General features: G+C 48.9%; 9 protein-coding genes across 9 annotated transcripts; 3 read left to right on the top strand and 6 right to left on the bottom strand.

Annotated features, from left to right (window-relative positions):
* Positions 1 to 224: 224 nt before the first annotated feature.
* On the bottom strand, positions 225 to 1,951 carry I303_106559 (pyrroline-5-carboxylate reductase; the record flags this gene model as incomplete). The annotated part of the gene is made up of 7 exons (XM_018411444.2): positions 225 to 258; positions 402 to 495; positions 581 to 652; positions 755 to 992; positions 1,109 to 1,277; positions 1,506 to 1,830; positions 1,927 to 1,951. The coding sequence occupies 7 exons, from the start codon at positions 1,949 to 1,951 to the stop codon at positions 225 to 227; spliced, it is 957 nt and encodes a 318-aa protein (XP_018259256.2).
* A 443-nt stretch (positions 1,952 to 2,394) lies between these two features.
* I303_106560 (uncharacterized protein) lies at positions 2,395 to 3,498 on the top strand (the record flags this gene model as incomplete). Its single annotated transcript, XM_065969397.1, has 2 exons — positions 2,395 to 2,451; positions 2,611 to 3,498. The coding sequence occupies 2 exons, from the start codon at positions 2,395 to 2,397 to the stop codon at positions 3,496 to 3,498; spliced, it is 945 nt and encodes a 314-aa protein (XP_065825469.1).
* Positions 3,499 to 3,814: 316 nt separating this feature from the next.
* On the bottom strand, positions 3,815 to 4,606 carry I303_106561 (uncharacterized protein; the record flags this gene model as incomplete). Its single annotated transcript, XM_065969398.1, has 2 exons — positions 3,815 to 4,407; positions 4,510 to 4,606. The coding sequence occupies 2 exons, from the start codon at positions 4,604 to 4,606 to the stop codon at positions 3,815 to 3,817; spliced, it is 690 nt and encodes a 229-aa protein (XP_065825470.1).
* Positions 4,607 to 5,789: 1,183 nt separating this feature from the next.
* I303_106562 (nicotinate (nicotinamide) nucleotide adenylyltransferase) lies at positions 5,790 to 8,240 on the top strand (the record flags this gene model as incomplete). Its single annotated transcript, XM_018411441.1, has 8 exons — positions 5,790 to 5,863; positions 5,998 to 6,968; positions 7,049 to 7,075; positions 7,142 to 7,259; positions 7,353 to 7,653; positions 7,775 to 7,875; positions 7,940 to 8,029; positions 8,156 to 8,240. 8 exons carry the CDS (start codon positions 5,790 to 5,792, stop codon positions 8,238 to 8,240), a joined length of 1,767 nt encoding a protein of 588 aa, XP_018259253.1.
* Positions 8,241 to 8,568: 328 nt separating this feature from the next.
* I303_106563 (uncharacterized protein) lies at positions 8,569 to 9,694 on the bottom strand (the record flags this gene model as incomplete). Its single annotated transcript, XM_018411440.1, has 3 exons — positions 8,569 to 8,607; positions 8,677 to 9,168; positions 9,236 to 9,694. The coding sequence occupies 3 exons, from the start codon at positions 9,692 to 9,694 to the stop codon at positions 8,569 to 8,571; spliced, it is 990 nt and encodes a 329-aa protein (XP_018259252.1).
* A 92-nt stretch (positions 9,695 to 9,786) lies between these two features.
* I303_106564 (uncharacterized protein) lies at positions 9,787 to 10,539 on the bottom strand (the record flags this gene model as incomplete). The annotated part of the gene is made up of 1 exon (XM_018411439.1): positions 9,787 to 10,539. One exon carries the CDS (start codon positions 10,537 to 10,539, stop codon positions 9,787 to 9,789), a length of 753 nt encoding a protein of 250 aa, XP_018259251.1.
* A 1,033-nt stretch (positions 10,540 to 11,572) lies between these two features.
* On the bottom strand, positions 11,573 to 12,932 carry I303_106565 (uncharacterized protein; the record flags this gene model as incomplete). The annotated part of the gene is made up of 4 exons (XM_065969399.1): positions 11,573 to 11,606; positions 11,681 to 11,929; positions 12,022 to 12,308; positions 12,393 to 12,932. The coding sequence occupies 4 exons, from the start codon at positions 12,930 to 12,932 to the stop codon at positions 11,573 to 11,575; spliced, it is 1,110 nt and encodes a 369-aa protein (XP_065825471.1).
* Positions 12,933 to 14,625: 1,693 nt separating this feature from the next.
* On the bottom strand, positions 14,626 to 15,100 carry I303_106566 (uncharacterized protein; the record flags this gene model as incomplete). The annotated part of the gene is made up of 2 exons (XM_018411437.1): positions 14,626 to 15,015; positions 15,062 to 15,100. 2 exons carry the CDS (start codon positions 15,098 to 15,100, stop codon positions 14,626 to 14,628), a joined length of 429 nt encoding a protein of 142 aa, XP_018259249.1.
* Positions 15,101 to 15,793: 693 nt separating this feature from the next.
* Positions 15,794 to 17,827, top strand: I303_106567 (uncharacterized protein; the record flags this gene model as incomplete). The annotated part of the gene is made up of 4 exons (XM_018411436.1): positions 15,794 to 15,916; positions 16,028 to 16,352; positions 16,463 to 16,849; positions 16,968 to 17,827. 4 exons carry the CDS (start codon positions 15,794 to 15,796, stop codon positions 17,825 to 17,827), a joined length of 1,695 nt encoding a protein of 564 aa, XP_018259248.1.
* Positions 17,828 to 17,892: the final 65 nt, after the last annotated feature.

Here is a 17,892-nt window from a genome sequence, read left to right on the forward strand (position 1 = left end):
GGGAATCACATTCACAGCCATAGCGGACTATGGTCATCGAAGGTCCCTGTCCTGGATTTACCGATCCTCTAATTATTTTTCCACTGATTGATTATATGCTTTCTTCCATCAACCGACTGTATTGTGAACAGGTCGGTGTTTCCTTCTCCCTTTTTTACTCAGCTCTCTTCTCTCTCTTGACGCCGTATTCTAGTTGATCACATCACTGATTGGTAGTCATTCGGTTATTTCTTGGGGTCTTGACCTAATCCAGAAGCACTAGTCGACCGTGAAGTAAAGTAAACACATGTTCAAGTCAGCTTTCCATTCTTCTGTCTTTTGTCTTTTGTCTTCACATCTCGTGTTATTTTTTGGTTCACTCTGATCCAACGTGGTATTGGGTTTGGGAAATTGATACTTGCTGGTTGGTAGCCACTTGAATCGCTCTTGCCATCGTCGACCTCACTCTCCCGTCTTCCAGCGTCAACAGACCCGCAATCGTACATCCTCCTGGGGCTATAGCGCAAAGGCGGAATCAGTCGTCACTCATCAGCGTGCTTCGCATACGTGCATCGTAGTATGTTGTAGGGGCATGACTTACTGGTAACGCTATCTTTCAGTTGGGCAGGATGCAGACCGGCATAAAGTGCCATCCTACCTGTTCCTTGAAGGGCTACAACACAATAATATCGCGAATAGCGATGGCGACGGGTTAGCTGTCTGAAGATCGTACCAAAGGTCAGATACATGAGATGGGTCATGGGACTCAACTCACTCTGAGCAGCTAACTCCAACGCTTCAACTCTTGGTAAACCCATCATGACCCCTCCGTCCGCCATGGCTTCCAAAACCAACGCGACGAACGCAGGTCCGGATCCAGCGACGGCCGTACAGGCGTCGAAGTATTTCTCATCTAAGAACCGACATCTGCCGCATGAAGTGAAGATGTTCAGGATGAGCGTGCGTGAGAGGGGATCAGATAAGGGAGTGACGACTGTCATGCCTTCTCTTATCTAAGGGACAAGTACAGTATATTCATATCAGCGTAAATCAATACACGGCGCAAGATAAGATCGTGGAGGGTGCGAATCAGGTAGGGCATGTTGAGAGGCAATGAGTACACACCCACCTTACAAGGAGTATTGGGCATCGCTCGGACAACGGTAGTGCCTTCTGGAACCCAAGAGACGAGTTGAGAGATGGTGACTCCGGCACAGATGGAGATGACTAATTTGCCCTTGATTGCTTCTGCCATGCCGGGCTCTGATAAGATGGTCTTGGCGATATTGGGTTTGGAGCTGCGGGTCGTGTTCAAAGGAGAGGATGAGAAAATGGGAGAGTGCGAGTGCGAGTGTTGGTGAGGGGGGACACGAAAGGTAAGGAGTGATGCCAGAAGGAGCCAGCAAGGCAAAAATGACCCATTCAGCATTTTCGAAGTTCGAAGTATAGTATACATCAACAGTATGATAGGGGGTCTTGCTTCTCAGCGCGACGCTTGTGAGGACGGAGAATGTACTCTGACTCACCAGACTAAAATCACATCCGCCTCTTGGACCGTATCGACATTGCCCTTCCCAGCTCTGACTTCTACATCACCCCCGAATCTACCGAGGGCTTCGAAGGTCTTCTTCAGCTTGCGCCCCGTCTCTTCCCTTCCTACCGTCGCGATGAACCTCGAGGGGAGGCTCTCTTCTGGGGCATCGAGAAACTGGCTCGCGGTAGGTGTAGAGATTCCTGAAGGAGGTTCAGAGTCGCCTGAATGGGTTTTCTGGCTGCCTAGAGGTGTGGATAATCTGGCTTCGAGGGATGATAAGACACCGGAGAGGATGGCTATTCCCATTGTACCGCATCCTACATAGCGACATGTTGGCAATTAGCGATGTATTGACATTAAAGGCATCGGGCAGGACAATACAAGAATCGACGATATGAGTGTTGACGACTCACCTAGGACGGCTAGAGTGTATCCCATTTTGAGTGAGGTATCGTTGCTGTCCGATGAGAGGGTCGAAGTATTTGATCGACAAATGAGAGCGATGAAGCTGTAGAATGAATGTTCTGCTGCTTTGGTTTGGCTGCTTTAGGTATGGCAAAGTCAACTCGAATTGAGAGCAGGTGATGCTATATAAGTCTATGTTGATACGGTGTGATAGGCCGCTGCCGTTATCTAATATCTTCGAACGAATTAGCCAACGAAACGACTCATTCCCACTCTCCTCGCTTAATTTCTTGCCATATTTTACCGGTTCAACTTCCGATCGAATCCCAATCTCCTGCTTTCATCCTACCGTACATGCATCATAAAGCCCTCTGAGCGAGCGACTACAAAGCATAGCCACGAACCCTTGTCAACGCGCTTCTCTATCCCAGCTGAAAAGACGGACGGACGGCGCCTTCTCGGCAAAATCAAGCAAGATGTCTTCCTCGACTCAGGTTGCGAAGCCGCCTTCAAGGGATGAGAATGACCAAGAGGTGAGTCTAAACGTCATGCTTCAGATGCGCTCGAGCTTCTACGGCAATGCCTACGTTCATCCGGTTAGGCATCTCGAGCGCAATGGCGCAATGAACTCGAGGCCACCCGTGATGGAAGTTATACCATCTGCTGACTCATCTGAAAATGCCGTGTTACAGTCACACCCGACCATCGTGCCCGGCGCATCCCTTCTCTTAGCTCTCCGTCTATCTGCCCGACCAATCCTACTGATCGGAGGCGGCCTCGTCGCTTCTCAACGACTATATTTCCTCCTCGAGTCCGACGCACACATCACCCTCATATCCCCCTCGCCTCTTCATCCTTCCATCCAACACCGAGTGGACGACCCCATCACTTCTAGGCAAATCACATGGCTCGACCGGCCGTTCCTTGGGCGGGAGGATTCCGTCAAAGTGAAGGATTTCGACTTGGTGATGACCGCCATTGACAACAACGAGCTCTCGAAGGAAGTGTGCGACTTGTGCAGGGAGGAGAGGGTGATGGTCAACGTAGCTGATATACCGCCGCAATGCGATTTTTACTTCGGTGCCCAGCTCCGTCGGGGTCCGCTACAGATCCTCATTTCTACTGGAGGGATGGGACCTAGGGCAGGAGCTATGATCAGGGATATCATACTGGACTCATTACCGGATAACTTGGAGGAGAGTATACAGGGTATAGGGTTATTACGAGGCGACCTGAGGAAAAGAGCACCAGGAGTAGGGGGAACACTGGGACAGGAAAGGATGGATTGGATGAAAGAGACGTGCGATAAGTGGGGATTGGACCAGATGAAGAGGTTCAACGATGATTCGTTGAGAAGGAGGATCTTGGATCAAGGTTGGGAGAATAGGAAGATCATTGGCCCGAATGAGATAGATACGAGCTATGGCGTCAACGTCAGAGGGTTAGTAAGCCTGGACAAGGTAGTGCAGTTGGGTAGTACGATAAATTGGGGATCTGCGGTAGGTGGGATGGTGATCGGAGCGTCCGTCGCAGTCGTGGGGACGATGTACTTGATACGGACGGGTGTGATCAAAGCTTGATTTGTTTGTTTTTGGATGCTGCCAGGATATGCGGCTAGTGCACCGTATGTATCAATATCATAAATTTATAATCAGATGAGCGCATCATGAATTCTGGAACTGTGGGCTCGGAAAATGTGCAGTCGAACAAAGACAAAGGCCAAATGCAGTACGATGATCTCAAGTCAGAGGCAGAGCGATATGAACTGATTTGACGCTTGACATGATCACTCATATGCAATTTGACCATATACACTAAGTATTACAAGCAACAAAGAATTTTGATTACGATTCTCCCAAAGCAATTGAACACATTATCTACTATTGCTCAGATACTTCATTTCCACCTGATACCCCATTCTCCTTTCGCGAAACTGGTCTCTACCACCTTGCCATTCTGCACAGCTTCCACCGCTCGATTCTCCGTTGGAATACCCTGAGACGAGAAGCCGAAGGCTACTAATCTCCGAGCGGCTCTTCGTGCTTCTTCTCTCTGTTCACTTGGCGATATGTTTGACGATGTCGCCATGAATGTTTTACTTGGGCGGTCACTTGTCAAACCGTCATTACTGTCGTTATCGTTGACTTCATCTTTATTCTCTTCGTGCTCTTTACTTGTATCGGCACTACCAGGACAAGAACTGTCTTCGAAGCCATGTCCTCCATCCTCCACCTCGTCCTTCGCCTTGTCCTTTGTCTGGGGCGCGAACACAGCTTTCTCCGCTTCGCTACATAGTATAATCCTTCCAACTTGATTCCCTTTCCCTGTCTTCCTCACATTGAAATGCGAAGTCGAGTTGGATTCCAAGAGATGGTGAAATGTACGAATCAGTTCGGTCCGGATATCTCGGAGATAAGTTGATTTCGAGTGAGAACGACATGTCGCTGAGCAATATTTCCGAGGCGTCGGATCATTTTTGTCTTCGCGGGCTTCGATGCCGAGTAAGGAATGCACAAGCAAAAGCGCGAATATGATTTCAGCAACAGAATCGGGATGACGATGACGAAGACGAAGACGAAGACTCGACATACGAAGTAATCTACCACACGAATGACAATATCCTTGACCCGTACTTGAGCTCGAGCCAGCGGGTGCCGGTGCCGGCGCTTTTGATTTTGGTCGCGTCATTGTCACTTTTCTTGCTGCACTTGTATTCGTACTTGCATTCGTACTTGCACTCCGAGACAGGGAGCTGGAATGGACAGGCCGGACTTGTAGACGTAATCGAAATAAAGTTGAAGTCGAAGTTGATAACTCCGAGCGGAGAAGTGGGACCCTGAATCTCATATCATATTATTCAGGTCATTCAGGTGCAGGTCATCGTGCACGACAAGCAATCACAAGTATTTTGATTGATGGGAGTTGAGTGCAAAGACAGGTCCTGATGCATGTTATGGTGGAATGCTGGAATGCACTTCGCCGAACCGAACCGAAAAGCAGAGACACAGTCAGAGCGGCGTATGAATTCCGATTGCGTCTATAACAATAAAAGCTCGGAGGGATGCCGGTCAAAAATACATCCTTGATTGATCGACTCCGCTAAAGTCCGCTTGACTATCTATGGCATCATCATTGTCATAATCACCCCCACAACCATTCGTAATAACAGACCAAAAGTCAAATGACGAGACGTCGTCTTGTCAAGTCAACCAACCATAATACAAGGACAGATCAATCTGATTAGTATTAGCCTATACTATACTCATACTCGTGCTCACTCTTACGGACCGGTTAGAAACACTGATTCGATACATAATTGAAGAGGGGAAAGAGGAAAAGTCAACAGGTGATCGACTAGTTCTCCCAGCTTGTGTTTTCGGAATTACTAGATTTGTTTCATCAGAGAGAGACAAGTTCCCCGGTTACTCGGTTTTATCTTTTTACTCGGACTCACTGCATTTATCGTCAACAAATCCCCCATAAACCCAAACAGCCAAGAAACCGGAAGACAGCAAAAGCAACAATATCAGGTCGTGTGCATACACTAGGATTACAACAATTACATCCTTCCTTGCACACAAAGATCTCCCATCATTTACTGGTCAATACCATTGTCAACAAATCTATTTGCCCCAAGTAGGACGTCATTCTGCATCATTCATCAGCAGCAGCATCCACCATTCTTTAACGATAACAACCATTACCCAATTGACTCTTTTCATACATATCTTGCATTCCACCAAATCGAATCAAGTCTCATCCTTGCAATCCTGGACCTTACAATTAGTACTCCTTAGTCAAAGTGATACACGAAGGACGACGTCAGCGCTAGCCTAAAACAACTGAACATTAGTGTGCAGACATCAACGACATGGCTGCAAACGGGTTCAAATCACCCGCACCGGTCTTGCCTGGATTGGGATTACATAGCTTCCATGCGGATTCGTAAGTACTCTGCTCTGTGTTGATCAACCCTTGACGACGAAATACGCCATCGGGAGATATCATGCTTCTAGCTCAATCCTTAGACCCACAAATGTACGCCCTCACGAAGCTGACTTCTACCAATATCCACGTAGACCACCTTTCGCAGGGGCAGCTACTTCAGAACATGGTGATCCAGAATACCTGACCCTCGAATCCAGTCAGACCCTCCCTTCCTCTTCTCCGCACGATGACTCCCAATTATCTCCACTCCGCAGTCAATTTCAGCACAACCTCGACTTCAATCCCATACCCTCTTCGTCCAGTAGCGCAACTATCCGTCCCAACCTCAATATGAATGCTCCCATCCCTCAACGAGTGCCCATCCACAGATCACGATCAAGCGCCAACTCCAATCCGCGCTCCGAGTCCACAGAGGAGGATGTCCCGCTAGCTCCGGGCTCAGCAAGATCGAAGAGGCTGTTGAGCGGATATTTATTCGGTAATCCGCCAACCCAGACACCTCAAGATGGTAATGGCGACAATGTTGCAAGGACCAGATCACCGAGCGAGGATTCCGAAGAAGATGGCAAATACCCTTTACCTTCTCCTCCAATCCAAGGAGCTGAAGCTGAAGATGATTCTCCCCCATTGACAGAAGCGTTCAAATCGTATTCTTCCCCCAACCCAAACGCTCAAGGGTTATCCAGAGATCCCCGCTCGTTAAGCGCGACTAGCTCTATGAGTCTGAGTGCTGCATCAGGCGCCAACGCCAGATTACAACAGAACGCCAGTCCCGAAGACCGACCTGCATCTTCGATCGAAGCTACGGCAAGTGGGAGTGGACTAGAAGCGAACAGCGTAGGCGTGACAAATCAGACTGGTATCAACAAGATAAATTCGAATCCTGAAGAGAATGATGGGACGTCTTCCGCCTCGAATCCTCGGTCGAGGCAAATCAGCGGAACAAGCACGAATGCGGACGATGCGCTGAGTGGGTTAAACGATGGAGAAGCAGATCTGGATTTGAGCGCGCCGCAAGCGGAAGACGGTGGGTCGGGAGCATATCTCAGAGGAGAGGTGGAGTATAGTTTCCCGAGACACAGATTGAGGAAGACTATGAAAGGTGAGAATCAGACTGCTTTTTAGACAGCTGCGTCATTTACAGGCATGCTGATATGTGTTTGTCATATTCGGTCATTGTAGACGAAAGCAAGATCCCATTGGTAATTGGTAAAACGTCGCCCCACGCAATGCATGTCCGCGAATAATACTGATCATTGTGTTTCACCTTTATAGTGGCGTGTGGATCTTTCTCTCCGCCGACGTACCTCCATTTGAGAATGTTCGAAATGGCCAAAGACGAGATAATAGAATCGCAGACATACGAAATCATGGCAGGCTATTATTCACCAGTGTAAGTGATGTTGTTTGCTACCTCTGGTTTGCTGATTTCTCTTCCATGAACCATGAACGCTGTTACGTTATACTGACTGACTTATCTGGATAGGTCCTCATATTATAAGAAATCAGGCTTAGCACCAGCCAATCACCGAGTGAAGATGTGCGAGTTGGGCGTAGAACACACTTCCACCTGGTTGATGGTGGATCCATGGGAAGCTGGTCAGCCGGAATATCAACGGACAGCTATCGTCTTGGATCACTTTGATGAGATGCTTAACGGCGGCAAGAACGGAGAAGGCGGAGTAATAAGGAGCGATGGGAAGAAGAGGAGGTACAAGATCATGTTGCTGGCGGGTGGGGATTTGATCGAGAGTTTCGGAGAGCCGGGAGTCTGGAGTGAACCTGATGTGAGTCCGATTTCTCTTGCCACCAAGCCTGAACGCCGTATCCATCACGCAGATGACGACGAGGGATCAGAATTCAATCAAAGAAGGGGCTAAGCTGATACTTTGTGACTTGGGGTTGTAGCTGCACATCATTCTGGGTCGATTTGGCTGTCTGATTGTTGAGCGAGCCGGTTCAGACGTATGGGCGTTCTTACTATCTCATGACATATTATATCATCATCGGTGAGCCAATTTTCTGTCTGAGGTCGTGGAACGTGTGCAAGCTAATGCATGATGATACCTCCAGACGTAATGTGATAGTGATCAAACAGTTGATATATAACGATATATCGTCTACCAAAGTTAGGTTGTTCGTCAGGAGAGGTATGAGTATAAAGTGAGTCTTTTTCACCCACTCGTTTCTCCATCCTATAGTCGACGAACACCAAATTCATGACTCATAATTTGCCCTTACGATTCATGAATACTATGCTAACAATTGTTCTCTTCTTTTCCTCGATAGATACCTATTACCGAATAGTGTGATACAGTATATATACGATAACAAGCTTTACCGGTTCACCGATGTCAAGGCGACGATAGGATAGTGAGCTGATCGGTTGGATTCGATGGTGATGATCTGGACTCGCGGCTGTATAGTAACGCCAAGCTGTTAGAGGCGGAGACAGGAATGGACATCCGCGTTGTAGACACAATTTCGATCGGTGTAGTAGTCCGAGTGTTTCCATGGCGCAGCTTTGCCTGGACAGGTTTATCTTGCATCTGGTCGGTGATACACATCTAGTTGAGCATGGTACGCAATCTTCATATAGACAGAATGTCGCTTGGATAATGTTACTACTTCAGACATGCGGTTTTCGAGCCGAGTCTTGATACCACGTTGAAGGGGCTGAATTTCTATTTCTGGTGACTTTATTACCTTTTGGTTTTTTTCGGAGTTTCTTGCACTTCCCACTGCCGCATTGTATCAACATACACATTCGATCACAAATCGATAATCGCGAGGGATTCGTCTCGACTTACTGAGCTTGTTACTGACATATCCCTCTTCCCTCTACGTCTTGTTGCTGGCTTCCGTGTTGAAGAAGGTCCTGCCTCTGCTGGAGGTCTTGCCTTCGATGAAGGTCCTGCATGTGATGAAGCTCTTGCCTTTGAAGCAGGTCCCGTCGTTGAAACAGGTCCCGCCTTCGCAGTCGGGGACAAGGGTTGTTGGAGCTTCTGGATCGTGTGTGGGGGACAAGGGTAAGTGCTATTCGAAGTGTCGAATTCGGAAACCGCGTCATAGACGAATGCTGAGAAGGTCTTCAACAGGGAGAAGTCTTGGATTCGCTCGAACCTGAGGTCTACACCTTGTTCCGAAGCAGTCCGTGCCTCCGTAGTTGTGGCGGAAGCAAGATTTCGGATCGGTGGTGAGATTTGCATATTGCCCTTGGAGTCACTGCTGACCAAGATGCTGTATTGCCCGCTCGTAACGATGGTGCGTCCCGTTTTCGCCATCATTTGGCAGCTCAAGATCTACACGATACGGCACTGGAGGGTCAGCGATGGCAATAAATCTTGTCTCGGATACAGCGAAACATACCTGTACGAGCACTTTCGTCCATTCGCGGGGCAATCTACTGACAAATCCGAGCTCTTCGACCTCTTCCTCGAAGGCGTACCGATCCCCCTGCTTCCAACAATCCTTCCCTCGCAGTCGTACGTAGCTTCTACCTTGAGAAGTCCATTGCTGACCCTCTTCTCTATCGGCAGGCATCGGCTCATCTGCTTCAACGCCGGTCTGGGGGATGCTCTGATTCTCAGCCTTCCTTTTCCCCTTCCTATCGAGGTTCAGGGTCGTGGAGACCAATCTCTTCGCCTCAGATATCGCCCGTCCTCCCTTCTTCAGCGCTCGGCCTGATATCCCAAGCCCCGGTCTCACACCTTTGGCAACCTTCACGTCTTTCGGCTGGATCGACGTACCACTCCCCAATTCTTCACCTCCAATCTTATCCCGTTCTTCCTCCGTCAATTTGAACCTCCTCGTACGTCTCTTTTTCATGGCGACCAGATGAATCGTGAGCCCATCTGTCCGATTGGAGAGCGCTCCACTCAGCTCAAGAAAGTCAGACTCCGTCACAACCGATGGCAACTTCACCTCAACGATGACTGCTGCATGGGTGTTGAGCTCTCCGGATGCACGTTGTCAAGCGATCTCTTCAAGACGAATGATAGATCTGAGATAGCTGTTCCAGAGTACAGATCTGATGCACCCGCCTCGGAGGGGACAAGGGGGTATTGGCTGTCGAAGTCCTTCTTCAATAGGCTTCGGCTATCTAAAGCATCTACATCGTCCAGGAATCGCTTGACCGTCGAAGTGGGATCCAGGCGGTGGACTCGATTACTGGCCATCACAACATTTTTCAGTCCCTCTCGTTCCTTCAACGTCGAGTGATTCGCCCCACTAGGAGCAATGACGAAAAGACGGTCGGGACGACTTGGAGGAGAGATGAAGTAGGTGGATGACCGGAGGATGTCGACAACGCCTTGAGCCGGATATGTCAACAGGACTTTCTGCAAGACTTCTTCAGTCGTCATCTGTACCCGGTCAGGATCGAGTGAAATCTTGTATGCGGTATCGGATACCTCCAAAGTTTCCGAAGTTTTAGCTTCGGTCACCAGATTGGAAGTGAGGGCGGACACCATTCTGCTGGCCATATCGAGATCGACCTTCACAGTGATCGACTGTCCAAGGCTGCGGAACAACAAGATGTCGGATGGCTTCGGTGCTCTGGTACCTTGAGAAAGGCCAGGGCTGACTCCATCGCTGTCGCCGTGCTCTGCTAATCGTTCGACCTTGGCAGTGGCAGGTATTCTCCGGCCGATTCTGGATTGTTCGATAGGCATCGTGAACGCTTGGTCCAGATACTTGCTTATGCTTCGGCTCTCCAGGGTGAATGACATTATGATCACACACGGCTATGCGGACTCAGAAAGGCTGGCGAGATTCGGCAGTGCGATTAGGAAGGGACTGCAATAGCGATCGTTTCAGCTTTCATTCTGGCGGAACCATTCAAAACCTGGGAAAAATGCGACTCTTGTAACACCAGCGACCAGAGACTTACAAGCCTTGGAGTGTCGATATGAGAAGACGGTACAAGATATAGGTGTAATGTATGGCGTGGCGCTCTCGGAATCGACTGAAACACGATCGATAATGGAATCAAGAAGGCTTTCGCTCGGGTGGAGATTGCGTGACGAGAAAGCGAGATCACGGATCGGTAGCTCCTCGAGTTTTGATCTGTTCAACAAGGAAGAGGCGTAGGGCAATGGTATGGTGTGAGCTAGAGCTTTTAGGACTCGATGTGATAGGGTTGATCATAAAAGAATATTGCAGCTTTACTATCACAGAAGACATATACTACTGTACTGTATTGTAATATACGGAACTCATATGCAGATTTTAATCGTCTGCTTATCTCTCCTCCTGCAGGGTACAGTGCAGGCAGATCTACATGTGCACCGCTTATCAAGAGGATACATACCATCTTGAATCACTAAACAAGTAAACAACGTGCAGCTACTGATGATTGATGGTTGATGAGTGTTGAGTGATGGAGGATGAGTGATGGATTGGTCTCAAAGGAGGAGGGGAATGACGGTGATGAATCAGATTAAATGATGTATGTAAACCGCCGCGCCGATCCTGTTTCAGTGTAAATCTTGTCCAAAGGAACCCCTCAAATTCGGCTCGATCAAGGAATGCATACGAGCCATCATGGAGCATAAGCAAGGTGCAAGCATACCCATATACGAAGCATCATAGCATCATCACCTCTCCACTGTATACAAGGTCAGCAGTATTACAGTACATATGTCGAAAGTCGACGGATGAGTGCCTTCAGTCTCATTGATTGGTCGCACAAGTCGGATGTGAGGATCAAGTCCTTTCCAGGAGCTTGCCTGTATTGGGTCTGTCAAAAGGGTTCGCGACACTGATACATTAGCACGATACAGCACCGCGATTGACGCCTGGAAGACTGCTCACCCGTGTAAGTGAGACACGCCCAAACTGTATTCCATGTCCCTCACTTCTCCATCAATCATAGTCTTCTTGTCGGCTGCTTGCCAATCCGCCACCGAAATAGCGCTGGAGAAATCGACCAGGGCAAATCTACCGTCCTTGGGGTTGCGCTTGGCTTTGTGTTCCCTCTCGAGTATATGCCTGGACTCGCTATTGCAATGGACGACCTGAGCTTCCTGGTGTAGACGTTTGAAACAATCAATTATCTCTTGCCTGCGACAGGCGAACAGACAAGATGCGACCATTTAGCGGAGATCATCGGTGCTCATGTTTCACAAGTCATTCTTCTGAGGCATACGACTTACTTGACGGCCAGAGGGTACAGTTCCATGACCGGGTAGACCGGAGCCCCAACATCCTCCATAACGCTTGCGATTGTCCAATCGTCTTCGTCGTCATCTTCAGCTGCCCGCCAGATGAACATCCCGTAATAATAGGGGACTACCGAGCCCTGTAGATGACGCAGGTGCTGTCGCAGCATATAATCTTGGTTGATGACTTCTCCGATAACTTCAACGCGGGTGCGATCCCTCACGAAATCATAATCCCAGCTCTGTCTCTCTTCCGGAGGCGGTATATCTTCCCTGATCGACTGAAACTTTGTTCATTTGAGAACGACTTTTTGAGGTCGTATACCTTGCTCTTCGAGACCCAAGTCATAAAGACCTCTAAATACATCCCAAGTTACCCCCGAGTGAATGTGCTCGGTGACTTGACAAATGTTGGACTTGGAATGATCGGTGTCATCAGGAGCGAAATTGCCGCTTCCCTTTCCCATGATCTTCCAGTCCATCAAAGAGAAAGTCCTGTCATAATTACGAACACTGTGAAAGTGCGGAGATCGGGTGTTGCCTGATGAGGGTGTATTGGCTCCAGAGCCGATAGGAGTGATGAGGCCGTTTCTGATCGTCATGGTGGGGTCTAGTCGATTTGGATTATTATTGAATCCGGGAGTCGATCCAACGATGGTTTCATGGAAGGGCGGCATAATTCTGAAGAAGGGCAATTCATCGAACGCTTCCCCATAGACCTGGACGCGAGCAGACCCCATAGTCGATGGCATCGTGATTTCCAGGATATCTTGCTGGTCCAATCTTGCGCGGATGTCTTGCATAGGCAGAAGTGGTCCTTCCGACTCAGGCGAAGACGTAGGTGTCGTTCCGTCGTCGTCATCAGGAGGAGTCGGGGGCTTGGGGACTTGTGGTATCGGTGACATCTTACTTCACTTGTTAAGCTTGTCTTGACGGGAGGTGGATGCTGAGATGGAGTGGGCTTGTTGGTCTTGCTTATGACAGGTCGGCTGCGAAAGTGAAGCTGTTGAAGAACGGGATGGGAAGGAATGGATGAATGAATGAATGGATGAATCGCTAGTACGAGTACTTTGATGGGATAAATCTATTTGATGCAGAAGCTTCTAACGAGTGGCCAAGAGAGTAGTAGTACGTACTACAATCAATGGGAATTGTGCCTGAGATCTCGCAATTACGCAATGACCATCGTGTTTCTGGAGCCTCGTAACTTTAACACGATATAAACCACGTGATCACAGACTAACACGTCGTTATCTCTGCAGAGTGGACTCGAATCATGTACTATGCATACAATATGGGTCATAGGCAGCAGGACTTGAGTGGAGCTCGCAATGCAGTATATCTTTGCACATTCAGAACCGCATCTAATCGCTAAAAGAATCATACATGTGGTGTATGTGTCGAAAAGCATTATGACTCTATTGAAGCCCCCAGCTGGCTAAAGCTGTCCAGATCTCCCGATGTGGCGATGACAACATTGATGTGAAGCCGATGATGACGATGATGGATTGGCTGATTGATTGTTTGACTGATTGACTACTGATTGATTGATTGATTGATGGATGGATTGATGGATTGATTGATTGATTGATTAATCGTCAACTTCCATCCCGCATAGACCCTTTTTCAACCTTCGGTATATCCATAAACGCCACCGTACATGGCGTCCTTTCATCCCGAACAAAGGATATCGCTCTAATGCACTAAAGCTTTAAGTGTGAGACAAGCGAATAAGATCGAATGCATGGCGGCAGGTTGCTGGACCGAGCACAGCATCGCCCTCTCTAAACATATACAATTCACGCTGAACGGATTATTCTCAATCTTGACCCAATGGCCCGCATTGCTCTTGTTCCTTGAGTAAGGCTGTGACATGACTGCGCGATGGACAGATCGTTCCTAAGTCAGTCAAGTACTTGGCACGGCTCACATATTGCAGCTTCTGGCTTGAGAAAATAAGCTCACTCGTATCTCGCATGTCAATTGTATCCCACGACCTGTACCTCTCGCTGAAGCGCTTCCTGCCAATTCTTAGGATAGACCGAGGCAGGCCGCCAGTCTGCCTCGGCGGTAGCCCATGAAAAGTCGATCAATGAGTGCTAGCCCCTCTCGTTTCTATTTTCATTGGTCTCATCTCTCAGGAGTATGTGCCTGTGATTGCTGTTCTGAAGGATGATACCAGCTTCGTTGTGTAAACGTTCAAAGCAATCCATTATCAGTTGCCTGTGACGAGAATGCAACGCTGTCAGCGAGTATCGTGGGACAGGTCCTGCGGCAGGAATCGTAGTTAACTTACTCACTTACTTACTCACTTCTCAGGAAGTGAGTAGGTTGCCATGAGTCGCCGTGCCGGATCTCTTACATCTTCCATGACACTGGCGATGATTCAATCTTCTTCGTCCGTATCTTCCGTCGCGCGGAAGATGTACATTCCGTAGTAGCAGGGAACCAGGGAGCCTCGCAGAGTACGGAGAAGTTGTCGTGGGACGATATCTTGACTCGGCACCTGATCGATCACTTTACTGCGAATGAGGTCGCGGGACGATTCCCAGAATATAATATCCTCCGGAAAATCTTCTCTGAATGAGCTGAATTTCGTTAACTTGAGAACGCTCGGTTGATGTGGGTATGTTGGATCTTCAAGCCCAGCCCCCAACGACCTGCGAATACAACCCAAGTGGCGCCCGCACGAATGAGGTCAATCGCCCTGAATATGACCGTGTTGGAGGAGTCATCATCATCTGGACCAAAGTAGCCACTGCGGTTACCGAAGATATGCCATTCTCCCAAAGAAGAGGTTCTTCTGTAATCACGGCGAGATTGACATTCTTGATATTGTCTTTCGCCATCTGATGGGCTCGGCGCCTCGTCCTTATGTGTCGTTGTCGGTGGGACTCGTGAAGATGATTCGGTCGACGGGGAGGAAACGCTGTCCGTCATAGTCATAGGTCGCAGAGCTGCCAGAGGCTGTTGTGAATGCTTGGTCACCTGCCACCTGTCTCAGCTGAGGAGCAGAAACGGAGCGCAGACTGACCTTCTCGAAAGCTGTTTTGCGGAGCTTGAAAGACCTCATTTGGTCGTAATGCGCTCGGACAGATAACACGCTGTATGAACAGCGTTTTATCTAGTCCATGCTAAGACTTGGTCGGCTTTGCTTGGGTGCGGCTTATACAATTTTGTTGATGGTGGCAATACGTAATGGCGGCATGATTTTGAAGAAGGGCATGTCACCGAGATCATCCCCGCAGAGCTCAACGCCACCGGATCCCCATACTTGACTCATCTCGAGTTGCAATATCTCCTGTTGGTTCAGTCTGTTGCGAATCTGCTGCAGGTGTAAACACGGTCTTTCAGGCGAGGGGGCGGCTAATGGCGAAGAAACACCTTTATCACAACAGATCCAACTCGGATTCGTAGGAGCACTTGTCTTACTACCTTGAATGGAAGGCTCGCTGAGTGGATGCTGACACAGCTGATGGACGAATGCAGCAGGCGTGGACATCGCATGAGCACGGGTGAACGTCGAAGAAGAGTTACCTGTACAGTGATTCCGAGGAGATGATGGGTAATTCGAGTAGCCGGTCCATGGCGTACTACAATACAAGCTACGTGTGGGGTCTCCAATTGTAACACGTGACAGGAGCCGGTTAACGTGTAACTGCCAACGGGCCATCCTGCTGCCTGCTTGCTTCATCTCACTGTCCCCACATCGTACTGTCTTGCTATATATGAATCTGCATTCTGAAGGCAGGCCAGAGCTTCCGAGATGTCTCTCAGTCCATCGCAGCAAGAAGCGCTCCAGCAACTTCTGGCAGTGACTGCCTCTAGCACTCCCGCGCAGAAAGAGCGAGACGAAAGGTTATTGAGGGAGAATGGGTGGAATGTACAGGTGAGTCGACCTGGCTTGACTCGAGTTGTTTCGGACTCCCATTTCAAGTGCACCATTCTTTGGACTTTGCTCTTCTGATGAGCCTCAGCACAGTGCTAATCAGATGAGCAGGTCACCGTCGAGCAGATCTTTTCGATGGGGACCGCCGCATCGGACGTACCGAACGATACAACTTCCGCATCCCCGTCATCCTCGATACGGACCTCTTCGTCAGGAACCAGGCCTATGATGTCTCGCTTGGAAGTTGATGATCATAATCCATTCTTACCTCGTCACCCGGCAGGCACAAGGCGGCTATCTGGTCCCACAAGACCTCCCAGGTCTCCTGTCGGACCCGGAGGTAACACTGCCAACGTAGGTCTCGGATTATGGGGTCTGATAGTGTGGCCAATATCCATAGTCTGGGGCATCGTCGGAGGGATATGGTATTTCATCAGTATGTCCGAACTCACAAACCGGCCTAAGATCACTGTCATTCTCATTGCTCTCAAAATTCCCTGCTGACGGTACCCGATTGTACTATTTCCCTGATGTTGTACTGTCCAGTCCGCACTTTCGTTCCACTCTCGCTGCTGCCTCGCCTCCCCTCGTTCCTCTTACCACCCTCCTCCTCGTCTACATCTGCCAATCTTCGTCGCACAGAAGACCCGACTACTACGAGTCTTCGATTCATACGCGATTTAGAGACCTCCACCCGATGCTCCGCATCGCAAGGCAACTTACCGGACTTCTACATCGGCCCATACAGGGAATTCGTTCAACACCTACGCAAACAGGGTAGATTGGGTCTTGTGGTAGTTGTCAGCGGGGAACACGAGAATGACGAAGAGTTCAAGAAGAGTGTCCTGACAGACGAAGAGCTCGTTCGGACGCTGAAGGAAAAAGACGTAGTTGTTTGGGGAGCAGATCTGAGCAGTAGAGAGGGATATCAGGGTGAGTGAGGAGCTCGTTACTCATAAATTATATCCTATCACATCACTCGTGTCTCCATCCGATGAAGATACTGACAATGACCCTGATTCGACTGGTTCTACTTGATTCTATCTTACAGTTGCTCAAACTCTCTTATTAACGACGTACCCCTCCTTGACCTTCTTATCGCTCTTACCAGTCCCCAACTCGTCCACTCCCAAATTGACGATCCTGACTACCCTAAGCGGATCTCCATCGACCACGACATCCGCTTCAAACATCCTACAAACCCTCACCACCACGATCTTACCCCGTGTTACACCGTTCTTGAACAGGCTGAAACGAGAGCGGTTGAGTCTGGAAGAAGCAAGACACCTGCGGGAAGAGCAAGACAAAGCCTTCAAGGAAGCCGAAAGGAAAGATCGGGAGAAAATGCAGATCCAACGCCAGAAAGAAGAACTTGAGAGAATCCAAGTGCAACGCAAAGAGAGGGAACGGGAGGAAAAGCAGAAGTACGAGCAAAATCGAAAGATATGGAGGAAATACGCCAAAAAGCATCTTGTACCCACTTTCTTCCCCGAAGGCAAAGCTGGAGAAACAGACGGTGTGAAAGTCGCGATCAGGACTCCATTGTCTTCCGAAAGACATAGAAAGACTTTCAAGAGATCGACCTCGACTTTGAGTCTGTTCGTATTCATCGATACTCTCCTGGCTGATGCAGAAGGAGCGGAAGGAGCGGGTGTCGTGGTGGATAGTCCTCCCGAAGGATTCGAAGATGATAAATTGGAGAACATCAATTGGGGATTCGAGATTGTCACGTCTTTCCCCAGGAGAGAGATCGAGGCTACCTCTGTCAATGGAGAAGAGTATTGGAATATCATCAAGCAGTCCGGAGGGGTGTTGTTCGTAGAGAGGAAGAATGGTAGTGGGTGGGGTATGAAGATCAAAGAAGGCGAAGAAGCGAGTGATGAGGAAGAGATCGTCTCTGACTCGGACTAAAGAGTTCCTAGAACGGAGCACATGTATACCATGCAATGTATAGTACACAATACATTAAAACGTCT

The sequence above is a fragment of the Kwoniella dejecticola genome, chromosome 8, assembly GCF_000512565.2.
Source record: "Kwoniella dejecticola CBS 10117 chromosome 8, complete sequence".
In the NCBI taxonomy this organism is placed as follows: domain Eukaryota; kingdom Fungi; phylum Basidiomycota; class Tremellomycetes; order Tremellales; family Cryptococcaceae; genus Kwoniella; species Kwoniella dejecticola.